At 38.1% G+C, this 21,409-nt stretch overlaps 1 protein-coding gene across 4 annotated transcripts in view; it reads right to left on the bottom strand.

Annotated features, from left to right (window-relative positions):
• Positions 1-201: 201 nt before the first annotated feature.
• The window catches only part of Csnk1a1 (casein kinase 1 alpha 1), a 33,103-nt gene continuing 11,895 nt past the window's right edge, over positions 202-21,409 (bottom strand). The window contains exons 3-11 of one of the 4 annotated variants that reach the window (XM_021214949.2): positions 20,352-20,478; positions 19,363-19,461; positions 16,971-17,054; positions 13,499-13,638; positions 12,488-12,566; positions 11,838-11,912; positions 10,329-10,435; positions 8,155-8,303; positions 202-1,082 (exon numbers count right to left, since the gene is read on the bottom strand). In XM_021214949.2, the coding sequence (XP_021070608.1) occupies positions 1,075-1,082; positions 8,155-8,303; positions 10,329-10,435; positions 11,838-11,912; positions 12,488-12,566; positions 13,499-13,638; positions 16,971-17,054; positions 19,363-19,461; positions 20,352-20,478 (868 nt within the window). In that variant the 3' untranslated portion in view covers positions 202-1,074. The remainder of the gene's footprint in view (positions 1,083-8,154; positions 8,304-10,328; positions 10,436-11,837; positions 11,913-12,487; positions 12,567-13,498; positions 13,639-16,970; positions 17,055-19,362; positions 19,462-20,351; positions 20,479-21,409) is intronic. The other 3 variants (XM_029547147.1, XM_021214950.2, XM_021214952.2) reach the window with 3 other exon arrangements.

The raw sequence follows: 21,409 nt of genomic DNA, 5'->3' as shown, positions 1-21,409 counted from the left end.
GGCCAGATAGAGCTACAAAATGAGACTCTGTCTCAAAATATAAAACAACAACAACACAACCCTGGGGATGGATATATATATATGAGTGCATATATATATATATATATATATATACACACACACATATATATATGTACACACACACACACTTCATAGTGAGTCAGCCAAGGCATTTTGTTGTTTAAAAAAAATTTCACTTCCTTACAGAAACAGTTTTTAGTTTTTAATGAACTTGTAAACAAAAAGCTCCCATTTCAAAATAAAAACAAAATCCCAGATCATATAGATGTTTACAGTGATTACATTTATCTAAGCAACACACATACATGTTCAGTTGTAAGACGGTAACTAAATTTCCGTGACAAATATGCTTTTTTTTTAATAGCAAGAACATTATAGAGTTAATGCAGAGTCCTAAAGAGAATCTAGTAGTCGCTATGGTTTTTTTCTTAAGTCTTCACTTTAGATGCTGTTATTTCTAGCACAGGTAAGCAGGCAGAGTCTTTCAAATGCTCAAACACTGGAATCTTTGGTTGCTACCGTATCAGCTGGCTTGCAAACAAGAAGCCAGCCATTTAAAGAATGTTTTAAGTTAACAACTTGCAAACCCCAGGGATGGAAAACCCTAAGAACACACAATTGTGAACATTTACAACCATCACAACTGTGGCCGAAGACTGTTCATGCCGTTCTTCTGAAATGAGATCTCAAAGCAGTATAGTTCAAAATAAAAGATTAAAAAAAAAAAAAAAAAAATTGGCATATGCACAATTTCTCCACCAATTTGTGTGTCAACCATTTAGTTAACTTTTCCACTTGAAAAAAAAAAATGCAATAGAAAACCGGACACCATGTTTCACTACCTCAGTTAATATTCACAAGTACAGCGGCTACAGCTCAGGATCAGCAGGGCTACCCAGAGCCAGTTTATACCGAAATTAAGTTCTTTACACCAAGTAAATGGTTGTCCACAACCACTGGCTAGTGTACATATGAACTAAAATGTCTAGATATGGGGAGAAACAAACGCTGCTCCAATCGTCTGCTCTGCTGCTTCTCTTCCGCAATTCATGCTTAGAAACCTATTAAAAAATTAAAACAGAAAAAAGATGTTACAAGTTTTAAACATTGTTTTTTTTTGTTTTTACAAGTACTCCCCAAATTAGGTACAAGTAGGATAATAATCACTTGGAAGTGCTGTTGTTTTTATCTGGAAAATCACCAACCTAAACTTTTCACAAGGCAGTACATGCATCTCTGATTAAAGCCACTCCCCACCCTCACTGTGAATAACCCAGGAAGCAGTCTACAGTCAATCACAGACTCGGCATCCAACTCTAAGCTATATTAGAGTTGTTATATTCACACGAGGATGACCAGTTCTTCTTCTTTGGTACAAAGAACACACTATATTTCAAAAACCCAACAAGCAATGAAAAACAGACATTACTGCAGCACTAGAATAGGATTCTAACTAGAGTAAACACATGAATTTCTGTGTGCACCATCTAATAAGAGATTACATAATAGAAAGCGTTAATGAATTCATTAAACATTAACTTTTTATACCACTAAGAAATGATTTCTATATAAAACCCACATGCTAAACTTACTACTTCGCTACTTCCATTGTTGCATTAAAAAGATCAAGTTTCATGACTAACTCCCAAACTAGAAATGCTTTATGTACTTCCTGAATTGTCCTGATACACAGTTCTCTCTCCTCATGAGTAGGGAACCCAGGGATGCTACTTTCAAAGGCTGTTTTTTTTTTTTTTTTAAAAAAACTTAAGACAGAATAAACAGTCTACCTCTTAGTAACACGAACACTCCATAAAGACCATTGTCTATTCCTTTCCAAACCTGAGGTGACCTAACTACATTTCATACCATTTCTTGACTTTTTTTTTTTTAAACAAAAACAACAAGCAAACTGCTAGTACGACAAACCCCACGCTTCCGTCAGTACTATAGTGCTCCCTCTTTCCCCTTCAAGCACTGATAGGATTTTTCCTTTGGGCTCCATGGGATATTTTCCTACGACTTTTTATTAAAAATGTTTTCAAGAATAAAATTGTAAAGACATTATTAAACATTTATAATCATCTTTTTGGTTTTTTTTTTAAATAAATGTATTTTCACCTGTTACTAGGAACTTCTCATTTGGGAGGAAGCCCAGCCATCCTCGTGTACTGATAAGCACACCACCCTAAGCTCTGATGGCAGAGATTGTTTTACCCCGCTTCCCAGAGTAGTTCCTATGAAAGAACTGGCACATAACCAACCCCGATCCCATAATCCTAAAATGGCATAAAGCAAACATTAAATAAAGATGAAATAGCTCTGGTAAATTTAAAAAACAAAACAATAAAAAACCAAAAATGCTCTGTGTTCTTTTATGTGTAAGATGCTAAAATCAAGTATCTTTCCAGATGGCTCACTACCTTGTATTTATGCAGGGCCTTGCACTAAACCTAGAGTTCACAATCTGGCCAGCTTGCTTTGTAGGATACTATCTCTACATTCCCAGGGCAAGGATTACACTTGGCCTATATATCCATCCTTTCTTAAGGGTCTGAATGCTGGTTTTCATGGTCTGCTAGTGCTTTATCTATTGAACTAGCTCCCCAGCCACACAGTAAGGCATACTTTAAAAGGCTATTACACCTGTGATCTAATTCTGATTTCACAGGCTAAGAAGCTATTAAAACCAAGGAACTATGGACTAAACAAAAATGACCTTAACCCCATTAGGATATGGCTTTAAGTATTAAAGTTATTTATAAATACTGTAAACAAAGGTGATTGATTTCCCAGCTACTACACTTAGGGTTTCCCCCTTGATAATAATTTGCTGTCATCATGTAACTGTATTTTAGTAATTTGATTGCCACATTGAATATCCCTTCACGCAAGCAGATTTGAAGGGGAAAACCACTACAAACTATAAGCCAAAATACAAGGCAACTTAGTTTCTTTAATAATAGGGAAGCTCTAGGACAGAAGTCTATCTCTGTGGACCTGCTAGTTCAGTCTGTGGTCAACAATTGTTTAGGGACTGGCTGAAGGTTAGTCTAACAACATTCCTGGTAGAACACAGCAGTCAATCCAGATGTAGTTCTTCAGCTAGACAGGCCAACGGCAGATGTTCTTCTACCCAGGCATCCTTTCTCCAAAGAGCTGTCAGTACTCAAGAAGGAAAAACATCTTAGCAGGCTAACATTCAATCTTCAACTACTAACAAGCACTCTCTTCCAGTGTGCTTTAGTCTTTTGCTTGATTTTAAGATCTTGTAGTCTGGGTGGCAGCTCTGGTTCCAGAGTACATCTTCACTGTGACCTCAGTAAGAAAGAAGGCATCAGCATCTCTGTTCCTAAGGAGGGGAGAATGAAGACTATTACCGACATTGGAGGATTAGTGATGACCTAGGAATTAAGTCATATTAAGTTTCTTTTCAAGTCTTTGAATAGGAAAAAGTGCTTACTCTTATGTAACATACTTTATCCCCTAAAAAAGAAATCTGTAAGAAATATAGCTTTACTTATGAATCAATTTCATTTCAAACACCCATTTTTTTTTTTTTTTAAAGAGAACCAGAATCCATTAAAAATAGACACTGTTATGTTTTGAGACAGTTCCACCTGCTTCTACATCTGTATTGATGGGACTATAAGAAAGGGCCATCGTGTGGTAATAAGGTTTATATATTGTGGTGGATGTTTGAAATTTAGGCTCTTCCACTGTATAGTATGAATGAAACAGTCTGAAGTTATTTTCAATTCAAAAATCACCATACAATGTCACTTACATTAACTAATTTTTCCTACAACATTCTTATATGGTCTTCCATATAAGAATTAAGCTGCCAGTATGTACAAACCCACTATATCCTACCAAACCATCAAACAACGATCCTAGCAACTCATCTACAAACAACTAAAACCATGAAAGATTATTTTTTAATCACAAACTGGTAATTTATGTCTAATAAGTTCAAATCATCCTTGAATTGTACCAACAGATTAGCAGTCTCAATTACTATCTTCTCTACTCAGATTTCATTTTCTAACAGGTTTCTACAGTAGTTAAGCTTAAAATACCTGTTATGAATGAATCCTTCCCAACTGGCAGATGGTTCAGCAACACTGTTACGGTCTTCTGACAGTCACCATTCACATAGAAGCTGACATGTTGAAGAGGAGTTAACAGGCCCAGCAAGCCTGAGAGAGATCTCTTGGACTTTCATCTTTATTTCTTCTTGGACTGTGTTACTCTCCAGCTTTACTGTCCACAATGAAAAAGGCTGACAAAAACCCCAGAATTCAGCAAGAAGATTCAGTTCCCTGGTCTTCTTTGAACTGTGTATTCAAGGTAGATCATTCTTTCCAGATATCTCAAGGTCTTCCCTTCCCTGTTTTGGGTTAAGTTGCTGAATTATCAGCTGTGTTCCTGACAGCAGTTGATGAAGCCAGAAAAAGGTTAAACTACATGGAACTAGGAGGTGAAGGAAGCCCACTGGTGGGGGAACACTGATACAGGTAGGTTAAGGTGAGGGAACGACACTTCGAATCTTAGAAGGCCATCACAATCTTTTATATTGTAACAAAGGTGTTTAATACTTATGTCTGAGACAGTGAGCAGTTAAAAGACAGTAGGAGAGTAGAAGCCCATGAGTATCTGTCTTCTAAACAATCTAGCTAAATTTCTCTCCCATGCTGTCTGTAACTGAAGTGATCTTAAACTTTCTTTGTATGTATTGTTCTTCTGATATGAGATATCACTAGGGAGCCCAGGCTGCCCTCAGACTTGCAATTCTATTGTTTCAGACACTTCTGCATTGGAAAAACAATCCAAGAGACATTGGGAAAAAAAACCATTGTTTCTTGGTCTTGACTGGCTATGAGATGCAATAACTGAAAGGTCTAGAAGTAATCAGACCACTTATTACAAAACAAGTACATATTAACTACATAAACAAGATTTTAAAGTAGAAGAACCCTTGTACTCTCTCAGTGAATGGCTAGAACTTTCTCTAATTTCTATGAAAGAAACATTAAAAAAAAAAAACAAACCAAAAACCTAAACCAAAAAACAACTTGTCTAGAAAAATCAAAAACCAAGCCAAAACACCTCCTCGACAAACTCAAAAGATTATAAAAAACTTGTCAGTAAATTTCAGCGTTGAGAGGATCTTTGCAGAAGACAGTCTCTAAGATAGAAACCTATTTGCTGAAGATTTATGAAACTGAATTCACTGATATGCAAGCTTAAGTGAGCATGCACCTGAGCACTCGAAGGACCTTCTACATGGTTTGTCTTTAAAATAGTCTTACTACGTAGCCTGGCTGTCCTCAAATTCAGAGATCCAAACTCCTGTCTCCTGAGAGCTGAGATTAAAGATATGTGCCACAACTCTCTGCCACTTTCCATAATTTTTGAGCAGAGAGAAATAATATGGTATTACCATTACTGGATGATTCCATGACATCAAAAGCCTACCAGAAATAGCCTATAGTTCTATGTACACCTTACTACCTAAAAGTTTCAAGTCACCATTAACCTACATAATGAGAGGCAGAAGGTCTAAGACCAGTTTTCTCATGCTTATTTCAAGCCACCCTTAGGGTAGAAGCATTTTCTTTTCTTTTCTTTTTTCTTTTTGGATTTTTTGAGACAGGGTTTCTCTGTATAGCCCTGGCTGTCTTGGAATTCACTTTGTAGACCAGGCTGGCCTCAAACTCAGAAATCTGCCTGCCTCTGCCTCCCGAGTGCTGGGACTAAAGGCGTGCGCCACCACGCCAGGCTTAGAAGCATTTTCTTAACTTACCCTTTCGAATCAGGTCTTCCACTGTGGACCTGGAACTCATTGACTGGGCTGACTCAGGCTAGCCAGCAAGGCCCACAGCTTTGCTTAAGAGTATACTTCATTACAGCCTGCTGGCTGCTGTTTTGAGACAGGGTCTTGCTCAGAGAGATGGACTTGCTAGGATTCAGGGCATGTGCTGCACACGGATGCCCAGCCCACTCTGGCCCTTTCCTTTTTCCTTTCTTTTCCCCTTCCTTCCATTTTACTTTTCCCAAAACAGATTTTCTCTGTGTAGCTTTTGCTATTGGAGCTTGCTGGCATTTAAAATGCTGGTTCTAGGGATTAACTCAGTCCCCATTTCTTATAAGGCAGACACTTACCATCTTATCTCTCCTGTCCAAGAATGACATATTTTAGTAGCAAGCAGTATTGTACTTAAGGCAAATAAATAAATAAATAGATAGATAGATAGAACTTCTCTAGGTAACCCACTGCATTCACCTACTGTTGAGAAGGAACTCTGCCTATTGCCATCAATTCCTGAAATCAAGTGATCCTCTTGCCTCTGCCTTCCAGTATCTGAGACTATAAGCAATTATGTCACCAAACCTGGACTTTATAAATGTACCTTTAAAAACAGTCAATACTAACGAATCGTTTATTGATAAATCTCTTATTTCAGAACATTATAAGACCATGTATATGTAATAATTTGCACGACCACTGTGTCTAATGATGTTTAACTGTTTTAAGATTTCAAGTTTTTTATGAATAAGTTACAATACAAAAGTAGGCTTAAACTTAAGTTTAATCACTTTTCTTTTTCAAGGAAACATACTAACTCAGTGGCTCCAACTTCTCGTCTTTAATACCTGGATAAAGTAGGACAAAAATTCTGCTTGTTTATTAAGAAACACATAGGAAACTGGAACAATAAAACTAGGTAAAAATTAAGATACTTCTTTCTGAAGGCTGCTGAATGCCTGAAGAAACTGTTCTAAGCCCGATGAGAACTCACATCTAGCTTCACTTCCAAGTCCCAATTTAGGTGCAGAGGCAGAGCAGCCTAAACATACTGCTCTGCTCTTTAGCTTAGGCCTCATCATCTAAACTCCGTCTACATCAAATCTCCAGCTCAGTCCTTCCCAAATACAGACTCAGAAAAAGGAAGGCCCTCAACTTTAAAGTCAGTAACTGAACTCCTGGGATCAGGATGACATCAGTTCAAAGACAAGGTCTTACTTAGCCCTGGCTATCCTGGAACTCACTTTGTAGACCAGGCCAGCCTCGAACTAAGAGACTAAATACAACACTAAAATATAGAACAAATACTAATATTTGAAAACCATGTTCAGACTAGAGCAGTCTTTCAGAAATTGAGTAATTAGACCCTTACCTGCCCACCACTTCACAAAGCAGGCAGGTTTCAGTAGGTAAGCCCCAGAGAGGGAGTCGGTAACACAGAAGGAAGCAGGAGTTGAACTCTAAGGCACCAGGAATAAGGAATGATGCTGTGCTCTGACAGTTCTACTCCTCAGAAGCACTCCAAGTGCCAGAGAGAGACAGAGATGGACTAGCAGTTTAATGGCATTTGCCTCAATTATCTTCAACTGACAGTCTAACTGCAGGCTTCAGGCTCCACACTGAACCCTAGTGCCAGAAGTTCCTTAGCATTTAAATCAAGTGCTCCCTTTAGGAAAGATCATTCTGAAATAGGGATATCACAGCTCATTAGCAGACAGAGAATTTGATTTTGGAGGCTATACTGAGCTTTGCAATTATCAAGTTACTCTGCAACTGAGAAGATAGACATGCTGAAGGCAATGCCAAGACTCACCTCTGGAAATTAGATCATGTTCACTTTTCCCATTAAATGCCAAAGCATTAACATGCAAACAAAAAATTTAGAATATCTTAACCTGTTAGTCTGAAAGTAAGTCAAAATACCATAGCTAACCAGATTTTTATTAAAAAAATCAACAAGTGTTAGGTCTAGGATTTTGGATTGATTGGCAATACCACATTCCCAACACCAAATGTTTATTTTGGAAAAGGGTTAATGAATGAGTAAAAAAGATGCAGTTGTTAAAATGACCCAAAATCCCAAGAGAAATGATATAATATACACATATATGTATATACAAATACATATACATATATATGAACAAGGACATTTGGGTTTAAAGTTAGTAGTCAAATTTTCCAAGGACGTCTTTTTTTTTTTTTAAATACGAAGCCAAATTTTATGTTTTAAAACCACCTCCTTGATCTAACACTGTTAGAACTGAATGAATTATCCAATTTGCATTTAATTTCCCTGTAACGTCACTTGGTTCTTGGCTACTAACCTTTCATGTTACTCTTGGTTTTGTCAGTTTGCTTGCCTGTGGGGGTTTGGGCCTGCTGACCCTGCCCACTGGAAGAGGCTGCCTGCTGGGCTGCTTTCTGCTTTAACATCGTCCAATCAAATGTGTAGTCATATTGGTGGTTCAGGGTCCTGAAAGAGAGATGTTGTGTTAACCTTTGAATAATAATACTGTCCAGTTAAATATCCGACACAGTTTTCAAGACAGCTGAGGGCACTTCTCCTATTATACAGATAGCCCCAGCTGGTCTGGAACTCTGCAAAGATCAGACTCCCCTCAAGCTCAGAGACCTGCTTGCTTGTTTCTTGACTGTTGAGATTAAAGGCAAGCACTCCTGTGCCCAACAACCCAGGGCATTTCTTTACATTGAGAGTTTTTCTTTTAAGCTCGGTAACTTTTAATATTTTTCCTTCCTGTAAGTAACTTTTTAAAAACTGCTCAGTAAGCTGGGCAGTGGTGGTGCATGCCTTTAATCCCAGCACTAGGGAGGCAGAGGCAGGAGGATTTCTGAGTTCAAGGCCAGCCTGGTCTACAGAGTGAGTTCCAGGACTACACAGAGAAACCCTGTCCTGAAAAACCAAAAAAACCCCAAACTACTCAGTAAATAACTACTTCTCACATGTCACAACTAAGGGGAAAAACTTAGATGTATTAGATTTAAAAAATAATAACTTTTCAAACAGAAATCGCCTTTTAAAGTCTCTCCAAAGTAGCTCAGAATAGTAGCTTGTCTTTAACCTCTACACTCAAGTAGTTTGAGGTCAGTGCATAATGAGACCAAAAAAAAAAAAAGGCTAGCACAGAGTGCACACTTACTCCTAGCCCTTGGAAGGCAGAGGCAGGTAGGTGAGTTTGAGGCTACCTAGTCTACAAACCAAGTTCCAAGTCAGCCAGGACTGTTACACAGAGAAATCCCATCTCAAAAACCCAACCCATCCCCCAACACCATTTCTCCAAAGGGGGCATGTTGGAATGAAAAAAACAGTAAGCAAGTAGAGGCAGCTCCTAGGGGAACCCGCACAGAACTGGCAGCTGGTAAGGCAAACAGGGTCCTGGAACATCACTTCTGAGACTAATGACCTACTTGTTGGTTCCTTCAAAGAATCCGAGTCTAAAGAATCTAAAGTCTAAAGTCTAGTCTTAATTAGCTATATGATGCAATGGATGACCCTGAACACCTAATGCTTCCACCTTTATCGCTTAAGTGCTGGAGTTTCAGGTGTACCTCTGTCAGATTCTTTAACACCCCACCCCCAACTGCCTCAAGACAAGCTTTCTCTGTGTGACCCTGGCTATCTTATAAGTCAGAGATCCACTTGCCTCTGCCTCCCGAGAAGTGAATGCTACCATGTTCAGCTTTTTAATTCTTTTTATTTGGTACCGAATGGGGTTCTGTACCACTGAAACTATTAAAAAATTAAAAAAAAAAAAATCACTTACTTAAAAATTTTTACTTTGAAATTAACATTATTTCCTTCTTTCCTCTCTCCAACCACACCCACATACTCCTTTTCTTTTTTTTTTATTTCAAATTTTTATTAGGTATTTACTTCATTTACATTTCAAATGCTATCCCCAAAGTCCCCTATACCCTCCCCCCACTGCTCCCCTACCCACCCACTCCCACTTCTTGGCCCTGGTGTTCCCCTGTACTGGCTCCTTTTCTTTTTCTTTTTCTTTTTTTTTTTGAGACAGGGTTTCTCTGTATAGCCCTGGCTGTCCTCAAACTCAGAAATCCACTTGCCTCTGAGTGCTGGGATTAAAGGTGTGCACCACCAAGCCCGGCTTGGGTCCTTTTCTTAAAAAATAAAAGTAAAACAAAAACCAAATACCAACCCTGATCTTGTTTTTGATCAATTGTTGTTATCCCTCAGCCCGACCCAGGAGTGTGTGTGACATTCCTTGTCAGACTCACTGCTGTCTTCTCTGGCACTCACGATTCCCTAGTTTAAGCAGTCACATTGGTGAGACTATGGATGTAGCTTCTGATATCCCTAGGATATACTAAGATATTTGATCTTCCCGTCTATTCCCCTTGCTTTTATATGCACACACACACCCTACACTCTGGGTTATCTGCATGAGCAGTCTGCCCTCTTTACTGGTGAGCCATTTTTTTTTTAGCTTCTGCAGCCACTTATATCTTAACAACTGACCTGAAAAGGATGCGGAATAGCTGCCTCAGATACATGTAATCCGGAGCTTCCTCAAAGCGCAGCCCACGACAGTAATTTAAGTACATGGCAAATTCTGCAGGAAATCCCTATCAATTCAACATTTAAAACAGAGTGAAAAGCAAAACAATCAAGTTAGAGAAAAAAATTCAAGTTTCAAACTATAAGCAAAAAGAAATATAAAAATAAGTTGTTTCCATACTTTGTAGGAAGTTATGTCTCGTTTTTCTCATCAATTTAAGCTAAACTTCACCATCTACTCACTCCAGAATATTCAAGATGCCATTCTGGTTAGTCTTTTTTATTTTTTGTTAACTTGGAAAAAGCCAGAGTCATTTGGGAAGAAGCCTGTGGGACATTTTCTTGATTGATAACTGATGTGTGAGCATCCTTCTCACAGGGGCCGATGCCACTCTAGGGGAGCAAGCACCAAAGAAAGCAGGAGTCCTCCACTGGCTTCTGCTTCAGTTCTTACCCCAGGTTCCTGTCTTAAATTCCTGCTGACTTCCCTCAGTGATAAGAGCTGAAACAAACCCCTTCTTCCTTGAGTTGCTTTTGGAATAGTGTTTCATCACAGCAATAGAAACTCCAAGACATTGCAAAAGGAACAACCTTTTCTAAGAGCACTGTGCTTCCAAACAATTCAGAATTCGAGGGCAATACAAAGACAAATGACTTCTGTCATACTAGAAAAATAACTACGGTGATTTCCCCTACCTAAGATCAGATGCCTTCCTGCTAGTGTCAGGTTTGCTTTTTTTTTTTTTTTTTTTTTTTTTTAATATCATGACTACTATTGCTCACTTTCTGTAATGTCTGTGAATGGATGTGCGTGTCATATGGCTCTTGCACAGGGGACAGAGAATAACTTGTGGGAATTGGTTCTTTCCTTCCACCACTTGTCCCAAAGATCAAACTCAGGTAATCAGATTTGATGGCAGGTATCTTTAATCACTGTGCCACCTTGCTGCCCTTTCTAAAAATTAAGTTTTATTTTTAAAAGATGTATACATACATATGTACGTATGTATGTATGAATGGGTGTATATATGCACTGTGCTTGCCTCATGTATACTTGGTGACCAGAGAGGCCAAAAACAGAAGAGTGTCTGAAGCTTGACTGCTAACCAAATAGCAACTACTATTTTTGTCTGCTTTCTGTTTGTTTTTTTGGTTTTGGGTTTTTTTGGAGATAAGATCTCTCTCCATAGTCTGGGCAGTCCTACTTTATTTAACCTGACCCTGACTATAGAATGCTGGCATTAAAGGCACAAGTGCAACAGCACACCTAGCACCTCTTAAACCACCTGAGCCATATCTCCAGCCCATATCATTTCTTTTATTTAGTCTTACTACTTTAGCTCTGGATGCATAGAACTTGCTGTGTATATAGACCAAGACTGTCTCTGCCTCTCAAGTGCTACAATTAAAGGTGTACACCACCACATTTGGCTCACATTAACTTTCTTTACACATTCATCATGCACTTACCTTACACAACACCTCAACAGGAGTGGACATCTTCTTTTCACTAATCTTTTCATATTTCTGTTTCTTTGTTGCAGCCTATAAGAAAAGGAAGAATGCAAAGATAAATTGATTTAATACTTAGAAGAAGTACAGCAACTAAACTCCCTGAGCAGAGACATATACTAGAGATTCAGTATGTGAGAACTAAGTAAAGAAATGCATGGAATCAAGTTCATATTGGATAATGTGATGCATGAAAGAACTGGGCATTTTACTGTTTTCCTTTAAAGGTTCAAAATAGCTATTAAATCCTATACTACTGATTTACTTACATACACTCAACATCAAAATCCCACCTTTGAGTGCACCTTGGTAAGGCTAGTGGTCACTAATGACTACCAGCACAAGGAAACAAACAATTGCTTTTAACTAATTTCCTACTAAAATGGTTAAGTTTAGGTTAAAGGCTTTGGCTGTACCTCAGATTTGGAAAACACCTTCCTGTTATTTTCTTCCTTTTCTTCTCTCCCCTTACAAAGGTCTCTTCCCTCTAAATGGAGGGGGCTCCTTATGTTGCCTACTAGGCCTATGCCAACTCCCAAATTCTGGGATCGCCTGCCTCATTTTTTCCTTCAGTTACCCTCAATAATTAGAGTCTACTGTCTACTTACCTTCAGTCCTTGCCACGGCAGACTGGTTCTATTAAAATACATCAAAACATATCCTAAAGATTCCATGTCATCTCGGCGACTAGAAAAGAGAACATTATTTTATAAACCAGATTATGGGAAAACATGAAAGCCAAGCACTGTACACAAAAGAAAAGAAATGCTCATAAATGAAGATAAAGATCTATTTGGTGTCTTACAAAATTGGGCAGTTAAAGTAATAATGTTCAAAATAGATTGTTAACTATTCAGGGATAACTACTGAAGACTGTCATAGAACTTGAAAGTATGTTTTTAAAAAGAATGCCAATATAGCTAGACGACTCTCTAAAAGTTAACAAATGAAAAACAAGTAAGAAGATATGTCTTAATTTTGCAACTCCTGAAGACCAGAGATATACAGAGAAACCCTGTATCAAAAAAAAAAAAAAAAAAAACAACCAAAAAACTGAAAGCTGGGCAGTGGTGGCACACTCCTTTAATCCCAGCACTTGGGTGGCAGAGACAGAGGCAGGCAGAGTTCAAGGCCAGCCTGGTCTACAGAGTGAGTTCCAGGACATCCAGGGTTATACAGAGAAACCCTGTCTTGAAAACAAACAAACAAACAAGGCATGTTAAGCCTCAAAAGAAATTATCAAAATACTTATGTTTCCAACTTCCATTCCTTTTTCATTCCTTCCCTTTTTAGATAGGGTTTCATAATGTAGAACCTTGCTGAATCTATTCCTTGTCCTGTAGCCCAGAAAGGAGGACCTTGAATCATTAACAAACATCCTGCTTCAGTCTCCTAGTGCTAAGACTGCAGGTATATGCCATTATACTAGACATTTAACTTTCTATGACAAAGCCCCGATGAACTGAACTGGCTTCTGTGCAATAGCTAATAGCAAGGGTAAGACAGTAAGCAATGCCTTAGATCCTCAGCCAAGGACCCCAAGACACTAAGAAACGTAAACACAAACTCAAGAAAAGCCATCAATAGTCTGCCTTGGCTTTGGCTTTGGTAAGACTCACCTCTGCTCAATACCAAGATGTGCATTAATGCTGGCATATCGGGCAGTGCCAGTGAGGTTTTTATCTTCTCTGTATGGTATGTGTTGCCTTGTCCTGTTGTCTCTGTACTTTTTGGCCAAACCAAAATCAATAAGGAATAACTTTAAAAGAGAAATAAAGAAACATTAGGTTTCTAACCTTGTTCTCTTACTCATTAGTATTTTCAAATATCAAAATGTAGTCTAAATAGAACAGATTATAGATTTAACATCCCAATAAGCCTTTACTATTCTTCACCAGTAAGTAACAACCACCCCTCCATTCAGTATATCTAGTAATTTATCCTTATGTGTGTAACTTCATCTGCCCAATTCTTATACCCATAGTAGCCTGTCTTCTCACAGTAAGAATATATATAACCCACAGCAGAGTTGTCAAGGATGCTCATGAAACTTGACAGCCCATTTTTATGGATAAAACAAGCATGCTTCAAATCTATGCACAGCTTTCTAGGTATCTTCTCATCCACAGAGAGCACTCTTCAGTATGTCAATAGAAAGCTAATTATTTCAATGACATAATCCTCAAAGTCTGATACTGTTAATAAAACATTTTTTAAAATAAAAAAGCATGCATTACATTGTTTCACAAGATATCTGAAAAATATAAAATGTTAATCCAAAATTTAAAAGCATAGCATTTAAGGTAGCTTACAAATTATCTGCTTAAATAAACTAACCCAAATCACATTAGCATTTTAGAAAAAAATGTTTAGTTGTATATAATCTACATGGCAAAGTACTAACAGCACATTTTATTAAGTAATTCAAATTTGGCTTACAAAACTGAAGTTTTTAAAGGGAAACCTACTTTTTGATGAAAAGGTAAAACTCATTTCTGTTTACCAATGTATTTCAAGTTTTAACTTCTATAAATGCCCTACTTACCATACTATGCTATAATAAAATTCTATCTCCAACATTATCAAGCTAGACATTTCTATGTGCACATAGAAAACATGTAAAAGTGTCTCTTTTCTAATTATAGCTACACATTATTCTTCTTTTTGTTAAAGTATTGGGTCTTTTCTGCCAGTGTGGAATCTATGATGCTCTAGGAAATGTGTTAACTTAATCTTTTAAAACATGTAAGCAAATTATCTACTTGGGTTAATATCAGCCAGGGGTAACAGCACATGCCTTTATTCCCAGCATTTGAGTGGCAAGGACAGGCAGATCTCTTCCTTCAAGGAGAGCCTGCTCTACAAGGAGGGTTCCAGGTTAGCCAGTGCTACATAGTGAGATACCCCCATCCCCAACCAAAGTAAAACCTGTTTCTGCCAGCTATTATGAACTATACTTTCATTTGGTCTACTATAATACCAGACTACTGAAAGATATATTGTAAGCCTAATATTAAACTCTCTAAGCAATCAAGTTATTTAGGAATATGGGAAAGCACTTTAATACATACAGCTCACACTGATCTTAATATGAAAACCAGCATCAGTATACTAATAGTAAATAAGCACAGTTCTGCAGATGTACACTGAAAACAGAAAAACTAGCAAAGGATATTCAGCTTCATGGTATTTAAAACAAGTCTTGTTACTCCCTTCAGTTTCAGAGAAGGGGAAGTGAGCTAATGTAGATGTAATGTGTCTGACAGCTGGTACACAATAAGCAGATACTGTGTAAACAACCAAAGACTGATTCAAGAAACTCATCACTCAAAAGTTATATCTTCTTCAAAAATGAGGAAACAGTATTAAAAACAAAAAAATATAAAGTAAACAAAAAACCCCAGAGCAAATACTACCTTCTTAAATGCCCGATCTTTATACGAAACTACATAAAGGGAGAGAACCCAGTAAGGAAAGTCAGTATCAGTTAAGCATAAGAACTGTACCTGCAAAGACGCAGGCGATCTTCATTGGTGGGACAAGTTACTCCATGAGCTTATAGTAATTAACTGCAACCTAACTAGCTTGTATAGTATTTACTAACAAATATTAAAGCATTTAGATTATCAAGCAGTCATGCTACAAAATGTAAGCAAAATACACAGATGGGCGGGTAAGTAAAAAATCAGGCTATTAAGTTTCTACAAACTGTTTCCTCTTATAATAAATGCAGTAAGTCATGTGCTCTTACCCCTAACCAAGATTAAGCCGCAGCAGTGAGGTGTTTGGGGGTTATTTATTGAGAAGCAGTCTTGGTTATGCAACTAACTCCCTAGGCTATCTGGAACTCACTATGCAACTAGTCCTGGCCTGGAACTTTCGGTGATTCTCCTCCTGCTGGATTATAGGCACGTGCCACAACTCAGTCCAATAGTGGCATTTCTTCTTTACATAAGGTTGAATATACGAAAACTTTTCAACAGTAGGAGGCTAGCCCCTCAACAGTACTGAACACGCCAAAAATCAAAAACACAGGGGTAGTTGAGAAAATCAGTGAGAGGTAATGCAGATGACTAAACCAGTGCACAGCACCGCACAGTCCTTCACTTTTTGGTTATTTATGTCAATGTAATCTTTTCAGAGAATATAGTATCAAAACTAAAGACTTGTTGGTTCCAGAAGCACCAAAATTCACATTCCTTAAGTAAACGCTCCTTTGTCTCTATAAAAACTCAGAACAGAGCTGGGTGGTGGTGGTGTATGTACACCTTTAATCCCAGCACTAAGAAGGTAGATGCAGGTAGATCTGTGTTCTCCAGGCCAGCCTGGTCTCCACACATAGAAGCCCTGTCTTGAAAACCAAACAAATAATTCATTCTGGCATAGTGGCACAGTGGCACAGGTAGGCAGGTAGGATGGCTCTCAATCTGAGGCCAGCTCACGTATATATTAAGTTCTAGGCCAACTGGGTTACAGAGACCTGGTCTCAAAACAAAAACAAAAAATAATCACATGGGGGGAAGACTACAACTTCTAGAGAAGTAAATAAAATGTCAAGTAAATTAGCTTCCTGGGTTGTTTAGCCTGCCCAAATCTAAATCAGGTCATATATTCAGTCACTGTGTTACTAATGGTCAGTGACCACTCAGTTTCTTTACTCATAAACCTGACCTATACTTACTGGAGGCTCTCCGGGAAGGAGAGGACAGTACAGCAGAGCGTTCACTACAGCACAGTGAGACTCAATTTGTGTGTTAAGTTCTCAGACTCCAAACCTAGTCTACCTAGCTTTTATTTAAGGTTCCAACACTAAACTTAACAGCATTTCCTCATATCAATGTTAGCAATCTAAAACAACGACAATATCCTATTTTCATTCAGGCTTGATCTAAGCTTTAAAAGTTTTAAGCAAAAGCCATGAAAATATCTTAGTAATGTTACATGTTTGCCAAGTATGTCTGAATAATGCCAACATAAGAGATGCTTGAGCAAGATCTATATTCCCCAGAATTAAATAAAAGTAATTAAAACAATAAGAAAGAAAAGCACATGAATTTGGGGTTGAGGTTGGAATAGGAGACAGTTTCAGACCTGGTTTAATCCTGAGAAAGATGGGTCCTGAGAAGGACTAACAGTCATGCTTCTTTTCCTCTTCCCCACTGGAGATTCTAAACACTGAACAGACAATAGAGGTGGCAGTGCATCAAACAGTATTGCGTACATTGCAACAATGGCCGGCGCAGACAGGCAACACCGAGGCATTAGAGAAAGAACAGGGTAGCCAAATGCCATCCTTCTTCCACCAAGCACTGTAGCTTCTCAGTTTTCCAAATAAAAACCACATGCTCAAGAACACTGAATTCTAGAATACTTAAGTTTTTAATGCCACTATGATTGTGTCACTGCCTGAAACAGGGATATCAATGGTGACATTTGGCTCTTTAATTTTTAAATAAAAAATGGGGAATTTGGATCTGCAATCTTTAAAACCACAATCTGCCCTTCCCCCCAAAAGAATGTATGGGGGAAAAATCTTCAGTAAGGAAGAGGTAGAAGGCATTTAGTCACCTTAAAATTTATTTTTAAAACCATGCAGGGCCGATTACTGGAATAGTTGAGCAAATTCACTAAGATTGGAGTGGCTACTCCAATATCAAATTCAGAACAATTTCCAAGTAAGAAATTTAACTTCAAAAACCAAACTCGGAAGCTGCCCCTACCCCATCAAGCCTATCCCTTGTATATACAAATCTACTGGTACAAGCTGACTGAAGGAGCCAGTCTTACACAATGGGCACTTTCAAACTACAGTAGTACAGAAAACACCAAAACAACTACAGAAACAAGACACTGAAGTAAGTGTCCAAGAGGAACATTTCTATTTGAATCTTAAATGAAGCACTTCACTTCCATCCTATGGTCTCTCTCAAAACTGCTACAGGTAAGCAGTGCTACAAATCATCTTCCTGTCTGTACTGAGGACAGATTCTAAAAATGGACTTCCCAATACAACTATCTATGTGGCTAAACGCACTGTTCCTAAGACGGGGGAAAGAATGCGAGGAGTTACTATCTAGGCCACTGTTAAAGGCAAAAGCCATGTACTCACTGCTCTGCCACTATGCAGAACAGGGGTCACGTGGGCACATCGGGTGTTTAAGGACAAGGAAACAGGAAGGAGAGGGTTGGGAAATGGCGGCCAAAGGAAGAGTCAAACTACCAAAACTGCAGGAGAAAAAAAAATTAAGACTGGTATTTTTTTTCCAACCAATTACCAGGTTTTTATGGTAATAACTAGGAACCTGGATGCTTCAAAGAGAGAAGGTACTTTTTTATATGCAATTTGGGGATGCGAGATAAATTATAAGGCTGAAAAGCCCTTCAATATATGAAATTAAGTGAAAAATCTAATTTCCTAAAACTTGGTCAGACCAACATTAATATCTCTAGCATTAACAAGTAACACCAGTTCTAATAATGGCTCCAAGTTGGCATTCATACAGGCAAACAAAGGTAAACATTTACAGCTGGACCTAAAACACCACATTCCCTACCTGGTTACCAAATGGGAAGTTTCCTTCCAAAAAACAAACAAACAAACAAACAAAAAAAACCTCCCTCCTCCCAGTTTGTCCTGAAGTTGAGAATTTCTGAGATCATCAGATCGGAACATGCTTCGTGCATTGCCAATGCTGCCTGTCTGCCCGAGCTCAACATTGAATGAATAAAGAAAGCAATTCACTCAATAAAACTAAGCATTGCAGACAAAAATTTCAATATAATTAGTTTCTAACTGCAATCATGCGTCATAACCTAACCACCCCATATGTGGAACAATCATCAGGAACCCCAATAAGCACTCATTTTGCTACACAAATGTTCAATTCACTAGTCAGCATTTTCCTGTAAAAGCATGGAGTAGGGGTGGAGATCTCACCCAACCTGAAACCCAAGTAATAAACTGTAAGCTACTTTTGAAGCAGGCCCAAGAGTTATTCTTTTACATACAACAATCCAAGGACTGAAGAACTCTCAGTACCAACCACCCTCAGCCATAGTGATGATGGGTCGGTGGCTGCCACACTGGCACAAGTGCATATATTACAAAACCCACACTTTAGAGACTAAGGTTAAAAATCTGACTTGTTTCATTCAGGAAGGATTATATGTAAGTGTTTTCACTATTTAAGTGAATGAAAACTAGATACAATTGTCTAAGTTAAGTATAGTTGAATTAAAGCTCATTAAAAAGCCCTTGGAATTTTATTATTTTCATATAAATAAACTAACCTTGGTTGGATCAATTGTAGAGCAACATATTTCAAGTTACTAAGTTAATAGAGTTAACTGATTTATCCTTCTAGCACAATCTCTTAAGCAAATTACAGCATATTCAATTTACTATGGCTTTTTAAAGTTTATCAAAGCAATTTAAATCAACATCGTACTCTTTGTTCTTTCATGCAAAGAGCATTTAACTAACCTTATTACAGTGACGCCCAATACCCATTAGGAAGTTATCTGGTTTAATGTCTCTGTGTATAAAATTCTTTGTATGCACATATTCAATTCTACTGATCATCTGAAAAAGAAAAGAGGTAGAAGAGGAAATGAGATAAAAGCAAGCAGTGTGCGTTTCTCAAGCACTCCAGCAGGTCAGATCACTTAAGAGTCTGTATGCCGGCATGAGAACATTAAGGCAAACAGCAAAGACCCCCATTTATTATTTCAAGCCTGCTGGCTATTCAGGTCTAAACTGGTAATAGCTTTTGGCCTGTTTTGAGTAGAAATGATTAAATACATGGGCTCCTAGATGTGGTGGCAACTCACTCTTAGTCCCAGCCCTCAGAAGGCAAAAGCAGGTGCACCTCTCTGGGCCCTACAAGAAACAACTGCCAAGTACTACATTGCAAGAAGGCCTTTGCTTCAGTCCTTTCCTGTTCTTTCCCCATTACTAGTGTTAACTCTTCTATCACAAAACCCTGACTTAACTTGTTTTCGTACCTTTCTCTTCTTGATTTTAGGCTCCTAGAAAGGGCTGCTTGATCTACTTTCGTTTTCCCAGTGGTAAACCTAAGGAGTCTGAAGTTAGCTGGGCTACCAAGAGGCAAACTTAGGGATCTGTTTTAATGCTATTAGTACTTTCAGACTTTTTTACCTTAAGCATCAATTTGTCTAAACTCATTTAGTAATTTGGGTGCCTTATCAGTTGTTGTTTAAGGGGGGGGGGGAGGGAATTCTTTGCTGTTCTTTATCATAAACAGGATCTTTTACAAAGCCCAGGCTGGATAGGGAAGCCCTCTTCAGTCACCCGCATGCTGGTGTTTTCAAAGAGTCTGTGCCACCACATACAAAACAAAAACAACAAAAAAACTAAACAAAATAAAACCTAAAAACAACTCAGTTCTATGAAATATTGGCATTTTATAAACAACCTTTCTCATCTGTTTGTTTTGTCAAAAGTTCACATACCTGGTCAGCTAACATAAGTACAGTCTTCATAGTGAACCTTCTTGAACAGAAATTGAAGAGGTCTTCAAGGCTGGGTCCCAGGAGATCCATGACTAGCACATTATAGTCTTTTTCTTGACCATACCACCTAACAATACAAGAAAAGCCAATACAAAACATTAATTATCACTTAATATCATAAAATTTAAATTGTTTTAAGGTTAAGGCTTAAAGCAATTTCTTAGGCATGGTAGCTCACACCTGAGAAACTAAGGAGAATTGGTGAGTTAAGAAGATCCTGTCTCACTCAAAGCCAGATGATTTATATTGTTTATTTAAGGTAACCTTTCCTCTAGTCACAAAACAAAACGGAATAATCAACTATACTGTTACACAAAAACACCAACTGTCACCAGCACAGCCAATTTTGTAGCCTTCTGCAGCCTTTCCCCTGACCTGGGACAAATGCTCTGAAATGAAGAAATAACTCCATCAGTCACCCCACACTTCAGAGAGGTTTACCATTCGCTCATGTCTCCCTTTACACCAAATTGCACTTAGCTGTTTATCCTTTGCAAAGAAATCCCAGTTTTGCTCAGTTTATATTATAAAAGTAGTACTGGCACACAGGGTCAGACTTGCCTGCTTGAGAGGAACTATTTACCTATCCAGTGTTATAATGTACATTAAGTGAACTCCCCCCAATAACTCAAGTGCGATTACTGTTAATTTTACTTGTCCCAAGGACTACCCCAAGTTTTTTCACATTTTAATGTCTGCAAACACAGGTTCTTCTCTGAAATAATATGGAACCACCTTGGCTATATACAGCAAGTCTTTGTCTACAGAAAAAAATAAAATTGCTATAAATGACATAAAAGCCTAACCTGGGTTAGTTTCTTTGCTAATACCAATAGGTAGTAAAGCCAAGATTTTTTGAAAAATAAAATCTGTGAATGTTGGCTGTAACAGCAGCCTTCAGGAGCCTGAGGGAGAGCTTGAGTCCAGCCTATGCTCCAGGGTAAGCTAAGATCCTTTCTCAAAGGACCAGCAAAAGCATTACTTACAGGTATAGGTAT

This window comes from Mus pahari, chromosome 15 (assembly GCF_900095145.1).
Source record: "Mus pahari chromosome 15, PAHARI_EIJ_v1.1, whole genome shotgun sequence".
In the NCBI taxonomy this organism is placed as follows: Eukaryota; Metazoa; Chordata; class Mammalia; order Rodentia; family Muridae; genus Mus; species Mus pahari.
Note: the sequence above shows the minus strand (reverse complement) of the source record. Positions and strands in the feature narration are given on the sequence as shown.